This window comes from Aspergillus uvarum (genome assembly GCF_003184745.1).
Source record: "Aspergillus uvarum CBS 121591 unplaced genomic scaffold BO82scaffold_57, whole genome shotgun sequence".
Taxonomy (NCBI): domain Eukaryota; kingdom Fungi; phylum Ascomycota; class Eurotiomycetes; order Eurotiales; family Aspergillaceae; genus Aspergillus; species Aspergillus uvarum.
The window spans coordinates 114,961-132,724 of record NW_020291354.1 but is presented as its reverse complement, the minus strand read 5'-3'; the positions used below and the strand labels follow the sequence as shown (position 1 = coordinate 132,724).

Sequence of the window (17,764 nt, the reverse complement as noted above, 5' to 3'; positions counted from 1 at the left end):
CCCCGAATTACTATTCATACTGGTAAATTCGATGGAGGAGTAGAATCCATGGATGCAGGGATGCTCAAACAAGCAAGAGATACAAGTAACCACTATATCCAAAATCCATGCTATTGCTAGAAGTGCCCTTCCCGCCAGAGAAACAATATGTATATTCCCCCCACGCAAAACCTGGGGTACTGTACAGTACAAGCAGCGCAGTTCCTTGCTGGGAACTCATCTCTCTTGCTGCACTGGACTGACCACTACATACAAACAGCCTTCCACCACGGTCTCCCCCCCTTCCACCGAATTGAACTCTCGTTGGAGACAGCGTACATCAACATAGGCGAACCCACAGCGCCGGTCATATAGCAACTCCTGGTCTATCTTATCCTGTACAATAACGCCGGTCCGGTACCTCACAATACAGTCGCTGTCCTTCCCGTGCAAACCGCGACTACTGAATGCGTCATCATGCATGAATGAAGCCAGAAACCCCGCGGTTGGGTTGTTTTTGCTCGCTTTCTCCTGCAAGGTACGGAGTGGAGGAGATTGAAGTTACTGGACGCGATTTCTGAGGTGATGGGAACGGATGGGCGGGTGATGCGGTGGTTTGGTTGGTTGGTTGGCCATTATTCTACTCCGTACGGGTGCTTGGATCGGGGGGCTGTTGTTTGGTTTAGGGGTTTGGGACTAGAACTAGATGTTGGTATCGTTGTTGTTGTTGTTGTTGACACCCTACTGCATGAGCTTTGATCGGGGTATCTTGGAGAGGGGAATTGGATAGTGTTCTAGTGATTACAAGAAAAACAGATTGGGGCTGAAAGTTTCATGTGATATCTGTTGTGATGACGGGGAACTATCTCTGAGATGAGATTGAAGAGGCTTGGACAATGTCCTGCGTTGCAGAGGTGAATGGGGCTGGTCTGGAGCACTTCTGTTGAGGCGATTCTAAGACATGGGCAGCTAGGATTCAGGAGAAGGTTTGCGACCTGTTCAGATGATTGAGCTAGCTGATGGCTACGAAAGATCTAGAGGGGTCGATTCTGGCAGCTGGAAAATCTGGAAAGAGGATTCAAGACAAATCAATATGCTCTTGACTCCCTAGACTTCACTAGGCTAAATGTCATGCGAACGGGGCATGGTTGAGGGGTCAATGGTGACGAATCGTAGAGTCATTGTTTGATTCGCCGTCATGGATGTCAAACTTACTTACATCCCCTTCTTGTACTGTGATTGTACAGGGGTTTTGGCTGCCTCTGCTTGGTTAATGTCTCGTCACACCGAGCTAGATGATCTCTGTCTCAGTACAAAGACTCAGTAAGAACATATCTTGGACTATACATACCGACAGGCTGAAAGCTAATCCCTGCGCGCAAAATGCACATATTCCTGTTCCAGGCGCAATCATGATGAATTATACTCCCTCCAACGGCAAACTTGTTATGTCTCAGAGCGCCTTGAGAAGATGGCCTACGTCACCCAAATTACCCTGACAACGGGATGGTGCGGATTTCGCCACTATCCCTCGCACTGACAATCAGACACAAGCTACCTCCCTGCCTTCCCCACAGTGGCAGCAGCCAGCGCGCAGACCTTCATGACAGGAGACTTACAGCCGCCGGCACGGCTGCATTACCTCCCCGGTGTGACACCTTTCGCTCTCATTCCGGTTTGCAGAATTAAAGATTGGTCCTTGCGCTCATGCAGGTGACACCGCCATCCTCGGCAGCACTGCTCAGCGTCGGACGGGAGGGAAGTCGAACCCGCTCTGGGTTGAACAAGCCCGGTCGCATGAAGCTGGGACTCTGGCGGGCGTGTAGGAAATGGTAAACAAATACAGGCCTAATGGCTGCAACATAGATGTAAGTAAGCTCCTAGAGTCGATCTGTCAGTGTAGCATTAGATAGGCACGCAGCGGACTTACCAGCCACCGTCCGAGCACACAGAAGATGAGACCAGGTTCGGCTATGCGTGGTGTGACCTGGCGCCACGCAATCTACCAAATGCGAATACCCACTGACATCATGAAAAGGGGCGTCATACAAGCCAAGGGTGCTCGAAAGCAGCTCGATGCAGGTACGAGACAGTGAAGAATGGCAGAGGAGACCTGAGCTGATTCTGGTGATGGAGCGTCCTCTGTCGATTCTCCCGATAGTGCGGTGGACTAAACAACAAAGAGGGGGCAGGCTATTGTCGACGTCGCTGGGATATGTTCTATATTTATTCTCGGGGTATCGAGAGGAATGTCAAGACCACACTGCAGCTGGGAGTGGGGCGATCTTCAATCATCCAGCCTAGCTCTGCGCATCCCGACAAGCGAGTAGATAGTCAATCCTCAAGTGCCACTGTCTCAATCGGGTTCCGACCGGAGATCGGCGAAATTATCGCCACGCCGACCGGTAAGCAAGCCTCAAGTAAGGAGTCGAGCCAGAGGCGTCTTTTTAGTTCCAACGTCGAAGCTTGTCTGCAGCCGGCGGACTTGTGTACGTAGGCAGGTGTAAACTTCCCTGGATGCAAGTAATATAAATGAACAGAAGGATGGAAACAGACATGAAGAATCTTGTGGCATCTGTATCGGGAACTTTTGACCTCCAACAAAGCCACCAAAGGTACTCGAAAATCGGGCAGTGATGCGGTGTTGCTGAATCCGGTGAGCCGCTAAAAGTAGGTATTGTAGATCCCCTGACTGAACCGTGCAGTGGCACTTGTGGAGTGCAAAATCCAATACGGAGATGTGATTAGCCCCAGGATTCAGGACCCATTCTGATTGATGATCAGGGGGGGAAGGGAGGAGGGGGCAAAAATACTCCATGACAGCAAGGGAGATCCATCCATCCATAGCTGGCTGCATGGCGAATATCTTGCGGATCGTCCATCGCTTGAACGCGCGTTTTACCCCACACTCCTGCTTTCGCCAGTCAGAGGTGCATGGTCATTCCCCTATACCACTTAGACCTGCGATGCAATGAGCTCGGACAAAGCTTACCCTTGGAATCTAACCACAATTAGTATATGTATACTATGTGGGTAGTTCTAGTAGATGTTAGTGGAGGATCCAGGTCTGTGGTAATGCTTGAGAACAATCCGTAGAAGATGACAATTGGAAAGGAAGAATTCAATGGACGAGAGAGAACCTCAAGAGAAAGTGACTGAGATTGAGATTGGGTTTGATTGGGATTGATTGAGATTGAAGTCTACAGGGACCGCCCAGTCCCGTTCAGGAAGCCGCCCACCGCTCCTTCAAATTTTCCTCCATTTCCTCCAACCTCGACCTCAACTTCAACTTCAACTTAGCAGCTTCACTCCATCAATCCCCTGATCAACTCTCCTCTGTTATTCTTGTCCCTCTCGGTCGCCGCATCGAGCCTCGCCATATGATAAATTCGAAAGAGGTCTGCAGAAGCTTCGTCATCTGCCATGGATCCGCCCCCCCTCTCCTTGAGTCCCTACTAGAGCCGCTGCCGAGATCCCGCACTACGATATGATGTGATACTCGACCGAGATAGTCGAATGCGGCCCCCATTGCAAGCTCATTCATCCATCCATCATCTGTCAACGATTAGAAATCCGACCAGCTGACGTGGAAGATGGTCGGGAATGGCTCAATGCACTCCTCCCGCATCAAGAACCACGGGCTACTTGTCCAGACCGACCATGGGTCCGATGATGTCCCTGAATGACTTGTTGACGGTCCGGTTCGGGCACTAGAAGAAGTAGACGAGCGTCGTTGATCTTTAGTTGCGGATGGGAGGATCCTCTTTCCGGACCCAGCAACGGGCCCACATCCCCGGGGGTTTCCAGTTTTGCCTCTCGACCTATTCAGGAGTGACAGACAATACAAATAGATGTGAAACCAGAACCCACCGCGCGCATCTATGAACATACCTCTCGATCGACTCAGCCCCATCAATCAGCTTTCATACTTTCCCCAAGAGGTTCCAGAAGGCTGCATCGTGGATCCAGACGCGTCTGTCCGTGGGGACCCAAAGAATCGACCACAAACTAGTGGACAGTCTGCCTAGTCTCTACGCGACTTAGACGAAACAGTAGGAACCAATTACTTATGCAGATTCTCGAATGCACGACTGTCTGTGAAAGCAGCCAAAACTCAACGCAGGCCGAAGAAAACGCTGTCGTCATCGTTAGAACAGGAGTCTCCGGACTTGTGAGACAATAGCCCTTTTGATGAGCTGTCTTGGGCTCCTTCAGTTAATTCCCCTCGACGCCGTACATCTGAAGCCGTCTTAGCCAATGTGACTCCTTTATGAGCCACAGTGGTACCGTATCGTGGAGCCCGTGGAACCAGTTCCGTCAAGGAATGTGGTCGCGTCCCAGATAGTAGCAAGACGGCGCGGCCCTGCTGATAGATGCCTGAGCGCAGCTGCTGTAGTCCTTTGGGTGTCGCCCTTATTTGATTTCCTGTGATTGTCTGAACCTCTTGACATGCCCTTCGCTTCTTCGATCCGGTTGGTACCAAGCTATCGGACTTTAGGGTTATGGGGCTGCACCAGGCCTGGAGCTGGGACTCTCCCTAGCGCAGCTCAAGAGACTTTCCTTGAATATGTCTCTTCGTTTTGCTCGACTTATTCTGAATCATTTTTGCCTGGCCCGGAAGTCGCTGATCCATTGGTCCGGGACTGTCATGACCTGCAGCGATAATTAATGCAACGATTCATAAGCGTGGCGATGATGCTCCGCAGCTGAAGCTACTGTCGATACAAAACTTTTCCTTCCCCTTTCTCTGGCATCTTTTGTCCAGACGTCGAACCCCCAGATTGCAAGAGAGTATCCTGAGTCATTCTACTTCCCACGGCCTTAAAGTCATTAAATCCTGCTACACAGGGCCAAGGACAGATCGCGCACATCCCATTTCTTCATATGATACTCAGTGTGGTTTGAGCTCCGTGATTGGTCCTCCCTTCCTTCATCCGGAGCTCACATATTCTAAGATTCGGCTGCTTTCGTCCATCAGAAGATCGGACTGTCTCTGGCACTTGCCGTTCCCACCACCTTCAATTATAATACCTCGGGCTTCATCGAAGCCACGGCTAGTGTACAGTGCAAGCTCTTATCTATCTCTCTACTCCTCCCCCTTTCTTCCTTCGCCTGCCTCCTGTTTCACCCTGCAGCAGGCTCAGAATTTTTCTGGAGGAGTCCTTCAGGTCAGCACTACGAATCGGGATATGCGTCCGTGACGTGCCTTCATTCCTTACGGCGGGCCCTTCATCCCTTCCAACCGACCTACCGTCGCGACCGCTCTCTGCTTTTTGAGGTGGCTTGGATCGCGAAGCCTTGCAATCACCATATCGCCTTGTTTATGCCCGCCTCATTCCTTCACCTTGGCATAATTCTGCGAGGTGAGTTTCAGTTCGTAGTTAAGCCCGATCGGTGATGTAACGCGCAGATCTGACATGGTTGCCAGGCTAGTGAATATAGCTACGATTTGCTGGTCACGGAGCTGTGCCTTCGAGGGGCTACAGGATCAGATATCGCCCTCAGAACCAGAAATAGTGCATCTCTCAAACAAGGTCTGTGTGGAGAGTACGGAGCACAGAACTCAACAAGTGGAATATTTCGGAAGTACTAAAAAAGACCCAGCAGGGTGACACAGAAAGTACTAGAAATTCATTCCGCTTGTTCAAAAGGAACTCTGTCCAGCCACGTAAATCACACGGGAATGGCTGGTGGTTACTTTGATCTTCCTACTGCCTCTTCAAGGCCTCGAAGCCTTACCGATCTGTCCGGGAGGACAGGCAGATCCTCGCAAGGGCCGCGTATATCCTCTCTCTCGATCCCCAATGAGAGGCTTCAAGAGAGTGCAGCGGATCCTAGCGGAGCCCAGGGTAGATTCCGGAATGCTAGAAACCCCAAGAACGCGAATCGCGTCAAATTTACTGTCAGCGAAGCTGGTCTTGGCGACAGTACTTTGGGATCGACGTCAGAGACCCGGCTTGATGGAAGGGGTTCATCATTGCCTCAAAGACCGTTACCCACAGCTCGCATTCCAGTCGCCGACAAGGTCACTGCCAACCCCCAATCAGTGCCCTTGATCGATATCAGTCCTGGCTCACCAGTCGATGTCACGGGCCTAACTATCCACTCAAGGGCTAGCTCGCCGGAGATTTATGGTGATGATGAAGTCAGAAATGAGAAGGGGAGAGCTATCCACTCTGCGCAAGAGAGGGCCCAGCGATTGGCCACCTTACTCAGTCGTTCTCCTAATTCTCCTAGGCCAAGCCGTCGGAGCAGTCTGCCGTCATCCATAGACTCGACTCCCTCCGAGGTGGTGCTGCCCGCTGAGCTTGGAGATGAAATTCCCATGATCAGCCTGACTGAGAAAAATTTCGAAGACTATACAGACGACGATGAAGTTGGCCCTCTGAACGGTCGACACTCCACGCGTTCCTCTGAAGCTCACAAACTAGTGCAACAAATGACTTTAAAGGATTTCAACTTTCTGACCCGGCTTCAAGCCCCGTCTCCAGGGTTTCGCTCTGGACAGGTTACTCCCCTCGAAGACAGGGATTCCGAAAACTATGTCGAACGGCCATCTCAATATCGGAGTGGAATTCTCTCATCTCTGCTGAAGCTTCACGAGCACTCGGATGGCCACTACTCTATCGGACGTCATGGACGTTCTCGCCGGAGTAGTGCCGGGGAAATCAGTGGTAGAGGGCTGTCTCCTGATCCAAGTTGGAAGTCCCAACGTCCGAGGAAATGGTACGAAAAATCGCCGAGCCAGTCTAGTCTCTCTCTAGCTGGTTCCACCGCCAAAAATTCATCTAGCTCCCCTATCGCGATGCTCAAGCGCTCACGGAGCAGTGGTGCGATACCAGGCGCGCCTAAGCGAATGGGCAAGCCACAGCTTGAGGATGAGATCCGGATTACAGTTCATATCGCTGAACTTCTCTCGCGGCAACGGTATTGTATTCGCCTCTGTCGGGCTTTGATGAAGTATGGGGCACCAACGCATAGGTTAGAGGAGTACATGAGGATGACGGCACGGGTCTTGGAAATCGACGGCCAGTTTCTCTATTTCCCGGGATGCATGATCATCTCCTTTGACGACGCTGCCACTCATACGACGGAGGTGAAAGTGGTGCGGGCCCCTCAAGGTGTTGACTTGGGCAAGTTGTCCGATGTACACCTGATTTATAAGGAGGTGATCCACGACGTGATTGGGGTGGAGGAAGCTATTCAACGGCTGGATGAGATTATGAGAAAGAAGAATAAATACCCTGTCTGGCTTCTGATTCTGTTGCATGGCTGTGCTAGCGCCTGCGTTGGCCCCTTTGCATTCAGTGCCCGACCCATCGATATGCCGATCGCGTTTCTGCTTGGATGCCTCTTGGGGACCCTGCAACTTGTGCTATCTCCACGATCAAACCTCTATCAAAACGTTTTCGAGATATCGGCTGCTGTTCTGACCTCATTTCTGGCACGAGCTTTTGGCAGTATTCGCCACGGAGATGGACGACTGTTCTGCTTCTCGGCTTTGGCCCAATCATCAATTGCGTTGATTCTACCAGGCTATATGGTACTGTGTGCCAGTCTGGAGCTGCAGTCCCGCAGTATTGTGGCTGGCTCTGTCCGGATGGTGTATGCCATTATATACTCTTTATTTCTTGGGTTCGGTATCACAATTGGCACTGCGGTGTACGGTCTCCTCGACGCAGATGCTTCCTCCGAATACACCTGCCCCCCAAGTCCCATTACCAACGAGTATGTGGGACGCTTTCCCTTCGTTATCCTGTTCACGTTCTGTCTCGCTGTGATCAACCAAGCGAAATGGCGGCAAATGCCGATGATGCTGGCCATCGCATTCACGGGGTTCGTGACAACCTACTTCGGCACCAAGCGATTCTCCACCAGCACCCAAGTGTCCAATGCTCTGGGAGCGTTTGTGGTCGGTGTGATGGGGAATCTCTACAGTCGACTGCGACATGGCTTTGCAGCAGCTGCGATGCTGCCTGCCATTTTTGTGTTGGTACCGTCGGGCCTCGCAGCCAGCGGTTCTCTGATCTCTGGTATTGCCGCCGCGGAACAGATCACGACGGTGCCGTCTCCATACTCACCAGTGTCCAACGGAACACAAGGTTTCGTTGATGCTGCCCAGAATATGACCAAGCCCGAGTATGACACCCAGTCCCACGGAATCGTTCTGGACATCGGGTATGGAATGATCCAGGTGGCAGTAGGCTTCACCGTCGGTCTGTTCTTAGCTGCTTTGGTCGTCTATCCACTGGGCAAAAAGCGAAGCGGGCTCTTCAGTTTCTAGAATACCTACCAAGTTGGCGACATGCGATTTATACAGCCCTCTTTCGCACCTATATACGTGAAGCGTACCTTTCTTCTTCTTGTTTCTTTGTTTTCTTTTTTTTTTTGTCTAGCATTACCGTCACGAAGCGAGTCTGTCGAGTTGTTTCAGCGTGAACTGTTTGGAGTGATCTCTTGCTTGATTCTAGCTATATAGTGTTGGCTCGACTGCCCTCTCTTTTCTCCAAGCCCTGTGGTTTCCAATTCTGTTGTTCTTGAGATTCTTGCATCTGTCGATAACCTCACTCTCTTTTTCTTTCTTCCTGCAGTCTGTGTCTGTGATCCACTCTGGGTAGTACTTTAGCAATGATGAGATTATATATTAGCTGTGGTCATCGATTTTGATCCTATATATAGTAGGTGCTTTGCTCGATCTAAGCCAATTTTTGTCGAACTTCTTCGCGCCTGCGCTGGCCTCTGCTTTCTTGTCCCAAGTTCCGTGTCCAGTCTCCATAGAACCTACAAGATATCCCCCTGCTGGGATACTTAAAACCACAGGCCACATACATTATAAGACAGCTAGAACTGCCCTCTCCTGGTCCTGTATAGGTAGACCAGCGGCCTCCTTAGTACCCCATCAACCTAACATGCATAAGTATCCCTGCGTGCAACGGGAGGTAAAATCGCTCCTACCATCCTGGATGAGGGGGAGGGGGTGACGCAAAGCTCCTTCACCTTCTTCTCCCTCCCTCCTTCCCTTGAATACTCAAGAAGGCAGGAAAGTAGCTACTGAGTCCACGGTCTACCCTGTGACATCAGCAAGCACTGTCACCAACAACCCAGTACTGTACAGCCAGTCCACCTCACCGTGTACAGCACAATTCAGTTCACATGACCTTCGACCCCCAACCCGGTGTGTGTCTCTTTCTCTGGAGACGACTCCGTCCAAGAAAACCTGGCCCTTCTACAGGAGACATCGAGAGTAGACGCTGCTCTATGGAGAGAAGGCGACAATTATGGAGACCGCGTGTTCGAATTGCAGGCTTCGTGTTCTGAGTGTATGTAATCGCGGGTTGGTTCAATAGTGCATCCGCTTGGCGTATCCGTACTAATCAGATGGAGTTGGGATATTGGTCTTAGCAATGGCATGGGGAATTCTTTCATGTATGTGCGGTACATAAGTGTTGGCCGTGTGTTGTAAAATGCTACTGTGGCGAGAAATCCTGCTCACCAAGGGGAGAGAGAATACGTCACACTGCTTAAGCTCCAGCAAGCAGTAAACTTCCTTGAGTAGGGCATTGATTCTCCAAATATGTAATTCAGTACTCATTGGAGACTCGTGTGTTTTCTCCTATGAGCTTTCAAATATTCTAACCCTAACTCCTACCGGCTCTCAATCAAACCTTGGCAGGGATGAACAAGCACAATGTTCTTTAGTCAGCAATATATCGAACAACCAACCAACCAGCCACGTAGTTTCCTTCGGTAGTTCAATGTTAAACAGTATTGAATTAACCCCGTCCCGCTCCATCCCGAGCGTCTCTAACACCAAAGGCGTGGCGTGCTCTTCAACCTCAGCTCCACCGGGCCATTCGAACCCTTCGAAATTGGATTCAACAATTATTCTGTTGACTTCAATATTACCTCTTGAGCTTCTTGAGCAGATTGTGAGCTGGCTTGAATATGAGAGTGACATAAATGCTCTCGCTCGTACCCATAGGGCTTTCTACCATTTTGGGAACCCGATGCTGTACCGACACAATGTGCGCCATGGGAAAGGCTCGGCGTTAGGCTGGGGGGTCCAACACGGAATCCTGGCGACCGTGCAACGAGCTTTTGAGGCCGGCGCCTCGGCAGAAAAATGCGGCGATGCCGAGATTGAATGGCGACCGATGGCGCTGGCGGTGGTCGAGGGCCACGAGGACATTGTGTGGTACCTGTATGAACACTGTGGGGTCAATATTCGTCGCACGTGGGGATGGATGAATCCTTGTCATGAGAGGTATGGCAAATATCCCGGCAGTCTGCTGCTGCTGGCCGCCCAGAATGGTCATGAGGGCCTCGTTCGCTTCTTCGTGAATCACCTCCCGCGGCCGTACCATGTCGATCATCCAGCGGATCCGGATGAAGGAACGCCGTTGATGGCGGCTGCTAAGGGGGGGCATCTAGCCATCGTACACCTGCTAGTCGAGGCGGGAGCGAATCTCGAGGTCCAGAATCGTAGTCAAATGACCCCGCTCATGTTAGCCGCGGCGCATGGTCATCAGGGGGTTCTACGGTTCTTGATGCAACGGGGCGCTGACCCCACTGTGACCCAACCGAACGGCTGCTCTGCCCTGTGCTGGGCAGCGGGCAGGGGGCACGTCGAGAGCGTTCGCTGCCTGCTTGAGGAGGATGTGATCACACGGTTGAGTTGCCATGAGTCGGGGCCGTCGGTGCGGCATCACGCGGCAATCTGCCCCCTTGAATGGAGCGGATGGTACAAGCACGATGAGGTAGTCGCTCTGCTTCTAGAGAAATGGGACTATGTAGCGAGGACGACTCACCCAGCACATAAGGGTGCACTCCTCTGCGTGGCTGCGGGGCATGGGTATACGGCCCTGGTTCGGGACCTGCTTGAAACGCATGGGTACGACCCTAATACTCGATTAAATATGGTTCGATCGCAGTTGGATGGACTGCCGACGGCTCTTTGCTGGGCTGCCGCCCAAGGCCGCGTAGAGGTGGTGGAGGTGCTCCTGGCGCATGATGCTGAGATACTGCCGGCTCAGGGATGGACACCTCGGCGGAAGCCTTTCGTCCAGGCTATTCTTCACGGTTCGGAGTATATGGTCTCTTTATTCCTGCGCGCCGGGGCAGATCCTAATGACCGGGATCTAGGTTCCGACTTTGACCGCACGGTGGCTCCGGCATTGAAGCATGCCATTCCATTCGAGGGTATCTTTCGCCGCCTGCTTGCCGCCGGAGCTGACCCTACCGCCGTCGACAGTATAAACATCTCAGTTATTGCTCATGCCCTAAGATCCGGCCGGACGGCACTCGTCCAAATGCTTATTGATGAGGGTCTGGATCTCTCGCTCTACTTGACTCACTCCAACCTGTTGCACGAAGCCGTGCGCGGGGGACGTGCAGTCCTCGAGCTTCTCCTCGCCGCCGGGAAATGGGATAGCTTACTCTTGCCCACCAATTTAGACTTATCCTCCCGCGAAAAGGCCCTTGGGATAGCCGCCGAGGCCGGCCAGGTCCAGACCTTGCGGTGGCTGTTAGATCGGGGGTTTCTTCCAGTTCGAGGACCCCAGTTGCCGCCGCCCACCGTCCATCTGCTGGGACTGGCGTCGTGCACGAACGCGGCGGATGCGGACGCCGCAACCATCCTCGATCTTCTCCTCCAGGCTGGTCTGAATATCAACGAGATCATCTCCCGCGAGACGGCGCTGACGCTTCTAGCTGATCGTTACTACTCGCGCGGAGAGCCCCAGCACGGTCGCCTACGCATGCGCATGCTGCTTGAGCGCGGTGCCAACTTGTTGCCGCCGCAAAGCCTCCCGCGAGCCACGCGCTACCACACCGTCTCGCGGTTCGATCTCAACCTGATCGGTCGGCACCCCGACCTAGATGAGATGGTCTTTCAGGAGCTGGAGACGCGGCGCGAGCCGTGGCCGGTGGTCGAGCGTCTGTTCCGGTGGGCGAAGACTTGCGCGCGCGAGCGTCGGAATCCGGAATTCCTCCGGACAATCGAGCAGTACTCGTGGCGAGTGCGGTATCCTGTTTGAATGTGCTTCCATTGCTAGACCTCGTCATCATGTTAGAAAACCTTCGCGTACGGGACATCGTAAATGGGACAAACAAGCTGCAGGATGCATTCTGACGAGGTTCCTAGGGTTAATGACACTATTGCATAGTTGATAGGAAGTGTTGCGTGTTAACTAGCGTTCTGAGATCTGTTGCTATGTGTGCGGCTTCGCGACCTAGCCTAGACTTCGTCTCACAGAGGCAGTCAGCGAGATAGAGAGTTCTGTAAATATGCTAGCAGGTATTGTATATATCGGTCCGTCGTACCCAGTATATAGATAGATGTTAAACTATTTAGATGTTAAACTATTATAGTACAATATAAATATTATTTAGATAGGATCTAGCAGTACTTACCTGATATTAGATGTATATATATTAGAGTGGCTTAACCTGTGTTAAGAGAGAATGGGTCGGTTAGGTATAGAATAGTAGCAGTCCATTAATTTTAAGACTAATCCTTACTATTCTAAAGGTATAGCTAGAGTGGCTAACAGCCAGGTCAGGTCAGGTTAATTGGAATTTTTATACCTAACCGCCAGGTTATAGCTAGATTAAGAATATTTTTATATCTGACTACAGTTTAGCTAAGAATTAGATAGTTAACTGTTTTAATTATTTTTAGTACTAAAATCTATCTGCTATACTAGAGTGGCTAACGGCCAGGTCAGGTCAGGTTAATTAGAATTTTTATACCTAACTGCCAGATTATAGCCAGATTAAAAAAATTTTTATATTTAACTATAGTATAGCTAAAAATTAAATAGTAAATTATTTTAATTATTTTTAATACTAAGTTTTATCTACTATACCTTTTTTAGCTTTAATATAGTTAAAGTATATTTAGATTAATAGGTTATTAATCTAATTATTTTAACTATTATTTAAAAGTATATAAAAAAAACTTTTTAAATTAATTAAAAATAACTAAATAAAGTATTACTATTTTTTTATTTTTATTTTTTAAAAAGTAATAAGAAATTTTTAATAATACTAATAAATTCCAGCTTTTTAGAAAATTATTACTTTTATAGTAAAAAAAATATATATATAAATATATAATTATAGTATTATTTAGACTGTATATAATATAATATAAATTTTTATATTTAATTTAATTAACTTTTTTCAATTCTAATAGTTTTAATTATTCTGCTTAGAGTGGCTTAACCTGACTGTTATACCTTAACCTTAACCTGGCCATAACCTGGCAGTCAGATTAAAATATAAAAAATTTTTAACTGTATAGTTATAATTAGGTTAAAATATAACTATTACTTTAACTATTTATATCTACAGATTAGAAAGATTAGATATAGCAGATAGGTTAATAACCACAGATTAATTTATAATATATATATTCATTTTATATAAATAATTAGAGTGGCTTAACCTGACTGTTATACCTTAACCTTAACCTGGCCATAACCTGGCAGTCAGGTTAAGATATAAAAAACTTTTAACTATATAGTTATAGTTAGATTAAAATATAATTATTACTTTAACTGTTTATATCTATGAGTTAGAAAGATTAGATATAGCAGATAGGTTAATAACTAACAGGTTAATTTATAATATATATATTCTTTTTATATAAATAATATATAAAATATAATATATTTTTAATTATAGTATAATAATAATCAAACCCATGTGACTATAATCGACAATAGGTATGGGTCGTTCATAATGCACGGTAGGAATAAAGGGTCCCTTTGAATATATTCTTGATTGGGGCATACCCTTGACCCTGTATCACATACTTGCTGGCTACAGCATCAGTGCCAGCGAGTGGGACACTCCAAGTATATGTGTAACCATCCTGAGACTGGGTCGCTTCACCGATAGAGGTCCACGTCCAATCCGCATTGGCTTTGCTAGTGTCGTCCCAAGCGCCACTGTATTTGTAAAGGCCGGAGTAAAAGTCATTCCCTTCAACAAGGTAGTTGACAACCTCATGCCACGCGACACCTTGAGCGTCCACGCCTGGCACCTCCTAATTTAGTCTTCCCTCTAACCATTGTGTTAATTTCATAGCAAACAGGCATGTATTGTTTGCATCTCCAGCTCGCGCATCGACCTTAAAAGTCCACATTCCAGTCCTTAAAAACATTGTAAGAAATTGGAAATCTAGTAAAATCTCACTGCAGTTGCTACTGGGCATATAGTCAACCTGAACCCCAAAGGTATCACGAATAGTAAGATGAGCTAGATTATTAAAGGGTGTAGTCTTTAATGGCCCTGTAGTAGAGTCTTCATCATCGTGACTACCATCCGGGTAGACAACAGAGGCGCTTATTTTCAGAGTTGCATTAATAAGAGCCTCGTCGGGAAGCACCAGCTCCTTCTTCTTAGACTCGGGTAAACAACCGCGGAGGTAGACGAAGAAGACACGGTCACTTTATCCGGCTGTCAATATCGAAAAAATGAAAAGAGAAAAAAAGGTGGGGGTATCTCACGCGATAATAGGAGTCGGAGCGATCTCAAGGAACTCGATCTTGAATATCTGGTCATTTTCAGGCACGGTGTCGTAGGTGGCATCGTTGTGGCCGGGGACTCGGTTGTCCAGTTGGGCCATTGTATACTGTGTGGGGTCGGTCGGCAAGAGTAGCGAGTGCAGCGGTGCAAGTACAAAGAGACAATGTTTGTAGGAGAATTGATTTCATCGTGTCGTGGCGTTGAGACAGCTTAGGACGAAATAGCAACAAGGGACGAGAGGAGGGATGGCTTTATGTCACTTGACTGCCTACTACGCTAACTAGGTACTAGTACGAGTTTGGAAACTGCCTCTCGATGGTACGGTAGTTTACTACGCACGGGGCCCGGCGGAGAGGGACAGGGTCTAAATGCCAAGACTTTATGTGACCCTTCGGAGCCGGTGGTCCCGAAGTAAAGCTAACGTGTTGCGTACTCGAACTCTAAAATCGCGCCAAAGAAGACCGGTCTTGACAAGTGCTTACTCGGCCCAAGTGTGGATTCTGAGCCAGTACTTGTATCTGCCCTCTTTTTTCTACCTGTGCAACTGCGGTATTGAGTTGCGTTCAACACGCGACTATCTTTAGGTACTCAGATCTTGCCTATTTAACAGCAATAATGATCAACTGTTTTACCAGAACAAATTTGCGCTTAGTAGCTTATTCGTACAAACAAGAAGGAATAGTTTGTTAAGGGAAAATGGGTCAGTTAGGTATAGAATAGTAGCAGTCTATTGATTTTAAGACTAATCCTTGCCTTTCTAAAGATATAGCAAGGTTCTAGAAGTTAAATACTAGAGAAGGAAGAAGTTGTTAATATTACAACCCTTTTATTACAAATATATAAAGAAGTTGTTAGTAGTTTATTATACTTTTAAAAATTACTTATAATAATTAGGCTTTTTTTATATACAGCTGTTTTTAGCAGTATAATAGCAGTATAATAATACTGTTTTAATAGATAAGCTAACCTATTTAGTAAATATAGTTGTACTAAACAGAATTTTTCTAAAGCTAGTTTTAGTTAAATACAGTTATTATAATTTAATACTATTCTGCTTTAGAAATATTATTATTTTTTAATTATATTATTAATAATATAAGTATATTTTATATATTTTTTAATATTCTTAATATCCTTATTATTATTTGTTTTATATTAAAAAGCCTGTATTTTCCTATCATTTTTATTACTGTTTATTTATCGTAAGATATATATAATATTTATATTTTATATTTTTTAATATTATTAAAATACTAACAGATTACTGTAAACTTACTAATAAATTACAATATTTATATTATTAATTTTCTACCCCCTAGCGAAGATTCTTTTTTATCTAGATATTTTTTTATTTAAAATATTTGTAAACTTTAGTAAAAAGAACTATATACTAAATTTAAAAGATAAACTTAAACTAAGCTATATTTTTAATATAGTATTATCTGTAAAGTACTACTAATACATAGCAGGCCAAGGAGGTCTGTATAGAGCCTTTTTTACTGTTAATAATAGTAGTACTTAGTTATAAAGAGTAGTTATTAGTTATTATACAGTTGTAATATAGTTATAATACAGTTAAAGTACAGTTAGAATACAGTTATAGTAGTAAAAAAATAGTTTTAAAATAATAAATATTATTATATAATTAAAAGAGTATATTACAGAACTGTATATAACTAGTATTAAAAGTAGATTACTTAATAATTAATTTTAATACTAATAGTTATTTTAAATATTATATAAGTTACTTATAGTTTATTTTTATATTAGATTAGTTATCTCTCTATTATATAACTATAGACTAAGAAGTAATAATAGTACTATTAAGATTTCTAAATATATAAAATAGTTTTTTATAATATAAAAATAATCAAAATCTTTATAATACTTTATATAAAGTTAATATTCTATATACACTGTATCAAAACTATTAAAATTAGGAAAATATAAGCAGACTTTTATAAAAAAATCTAATATAAATATTTTTTAATATTAGAATTAGATTTTATTAGAGTCTATTTACTTAAATATTTAAAATAAAAAAATAATAATAGAAAATCTTTTGAAATTACTTATAAAGGTTTTATAAGAAGAAATACTAAATATTAATAACTAAAATAATATATAATCCTATAAAAAAGATAAAATAAAATAGAATAATATTAAATAAATAATTAACTATAAAGTAGATGGAAACTAATAAATATTAGTAAGTATAATATAAAAAATATAAAAAACCATAGACTAACTATTTAGAAATTCTAATATAACAAAAAATAGTATTATACTATTATACTAGATTGCAATACTTTAAGAGTACTCTGTTAAATATATTAGTAAGAATATTTTAAAAATTTAGTTTATTAAATAAATCTTTAGTTTTTTAAAATTTTAGTTATTTAAACAGAATATATTTCTTAATTATAAAATTATATTTATTCGGTAGAATATAGTAATTTAAAAGCTATAAATACAACTAGTAGATTTTAAAATTAATTAAACTTAAATAAAAAGATTATAGTTCTAAGTACTACTAAATCTAAGTTATAAAAACTGTTAAATCTAATTTATTTAAAAAAAATAGATTATAAGATTATATAGCAAGGCCTAATCTGCCCAGATCTTATAAATTCTAAAAATAAAAATAAAAGTATTTAAAATTAAAATTCTAGATAGTAGAAAAGTTATTTTATATTTATTTATATTTATATTTTTTATTTAGTATATTATAGTTTATTAATAGCCTATACTCTGTAGTAAATAATAAAAAATATATTTTAATATAAATATTTAGAATAGCAATATTTTAAAGTTATTTATTTTTTAAAACTAGTAGTTTATCTATAAATAGTTAGCTAGTTATTTATATTATAAAAGTAAAATATATTACTATTAGATATCAATCTTTTTAGATTTTAAGATTTAAATAATAAAGTAACTGTAATAAAATACTAAAAAGCTTTTTAACTGTATATAATAAATTAGAATATTATTAAAATTAAAATAGTATAATATATTAAAATTACTAAAATCTTTTAAATAATAACAGCACAGATCTGGATAATATATTTTTAGTAATAAACTTAGTTTAATTTATAAATAAAATATTAGAAGCAGAACTAAAGTATATTTAAAATATTTTTAATAAAACTAAGTTTTATTAGTTTTATATTATAAGACTAGTAGAAGTAGAACAAGTACTTATTTAAATTTAGATAATATTTATATTTAAAAATATTTAAATACTGGAAGA

The 17,764-nt window shown here is 44.2% G+C and overlaps 5 protein-coding genes across 5 annotated transcripts; 4 read left to right on the top strand and 1 right to left on the bottom strand.

Annotated features, from left to right (window-relative positions):
* The first annotated feature begins 1,886 nt into the window (after positions 1-1,886).
* On the top strand, positions 1,887-2,339 carry BO82DRAFT_157908 (uncharacterized protein). Its single transcript, XM_025630223.1, has one exon. It carries the CDS (start codon positions 2,056-2,058, stop codon positions 2,281-2,283), a length of 228 nt encoding a protein of 75 aa, XP_025488525.1. The 5' UTR covers positions 1,887-2,055; the 3' UTR covers positions 2,284-2,339.
* Positions 2,340-5,181: 2,842 nt separating this feature from the next.
* Positions 5,182-8,403, top strand: BO82DRAFT_157891 (threonine/serine exporter family protein). The gene is made up of 2 exons (XM_025630222.1): positions 5,182-5,342; positions 5,408-8,403. The coding sequence occupies exon 2, from the start codon at positions 5,663-5,665 to the stop codon at positions 8,261-8,263; it is 2,601 nt and encodes an 866-aa protein (XP_025488524.1). The 5' UTR covers positions 5,182-5,342; positions 5,408-5,662; the 3' UTR covers positions 8,264-8,403.
* A 1,475-nt stretch (positions 8,404-9,878) lies between these two features.
* BO82DRAFT_266617 (F-box protein) lies at positions 9,879-10,088 on the top strand (the record flags this gene model as incomplete). Its single annotated transcript, XM_025630954.1, has 1 exon — positions 9,879-10,088. A coding segment is annotated over one exon (210 nt), but the record flags the coding sequence as incomplete, so codon positions are not given.
* Positions 10,089-10,223: 135 nt separating this feature from the next.
* On the top strand, positions 10,224-10,640 carry BO82DRAFT_291523 (ankyrin repeat domain-containing protein; the record flags this gene model as incomplete). The annotated part of the gene is made up of 1 exon (XM_025631735.1): positions 10,224-10,640. A coding segment is annotated over one exon (417 nt), but the record flags the coding sequence as incomplete, so codon positions are not given.
* Positions 10,641-13,715: 3,075 nt separating this feature from the next.
* On the bottom strand, positions 13,716-14,624 carry BO82DRAFT_357411 (uncharacterized protein). Its single transcript, XM_025636014.1, has 2 exons — positions 14,493-14,624; positions 13,716-14,432 (listed from the first exon to the last, which is right to left on the bottom strand). Exons 1-2 carry the CDS (start codon positions 14,609-14,611, stop codon positions 14,030-14,032), a joined length of 522 nt encoding a protein of 173 aa, XP_025488521.1. The 5' UTR covers positions 14,612-14,624; the 3' UTR covers positions 13,716-14,029.
* Between the last annotated feature and the right edge of the window lie 3,140 nt (positions 14,625-17,764).

Excerpts from the sequence above, each read along its gene's own strand:
- BO82DRAFT_157908 (XM_025630223.1), top strand. The coding sequence starts at position 2,056 with ATGCAGGTACGAGACAGTGAAGAATGGCAGAGGAGACCTGAGCTGATT.
- BO82DRAFT_157891 (XM_025630222.1), top strand. The coding sequence starts at position 5,663 with ATGGCTGGTGGTTACTTTGATCTTCCTACTGCCTCTTCAAGGCCTCGA.
- BO82DRAFT_357411 (XM_025636014.1), bottom strand. The coding sequence starts at position 14,611 with ATGGCCCAACTGGACAACCGAGTCCCCGGCCACAACGATGCCACCTAC. Across the intron at positions 14,433-14,492 it reads GCTCCGACTCCTATTATCGC|TGACCGTGTCTTCTTCGTCT; the intron begins GTGAGATACCCC and ends AGCCGGATAAAG.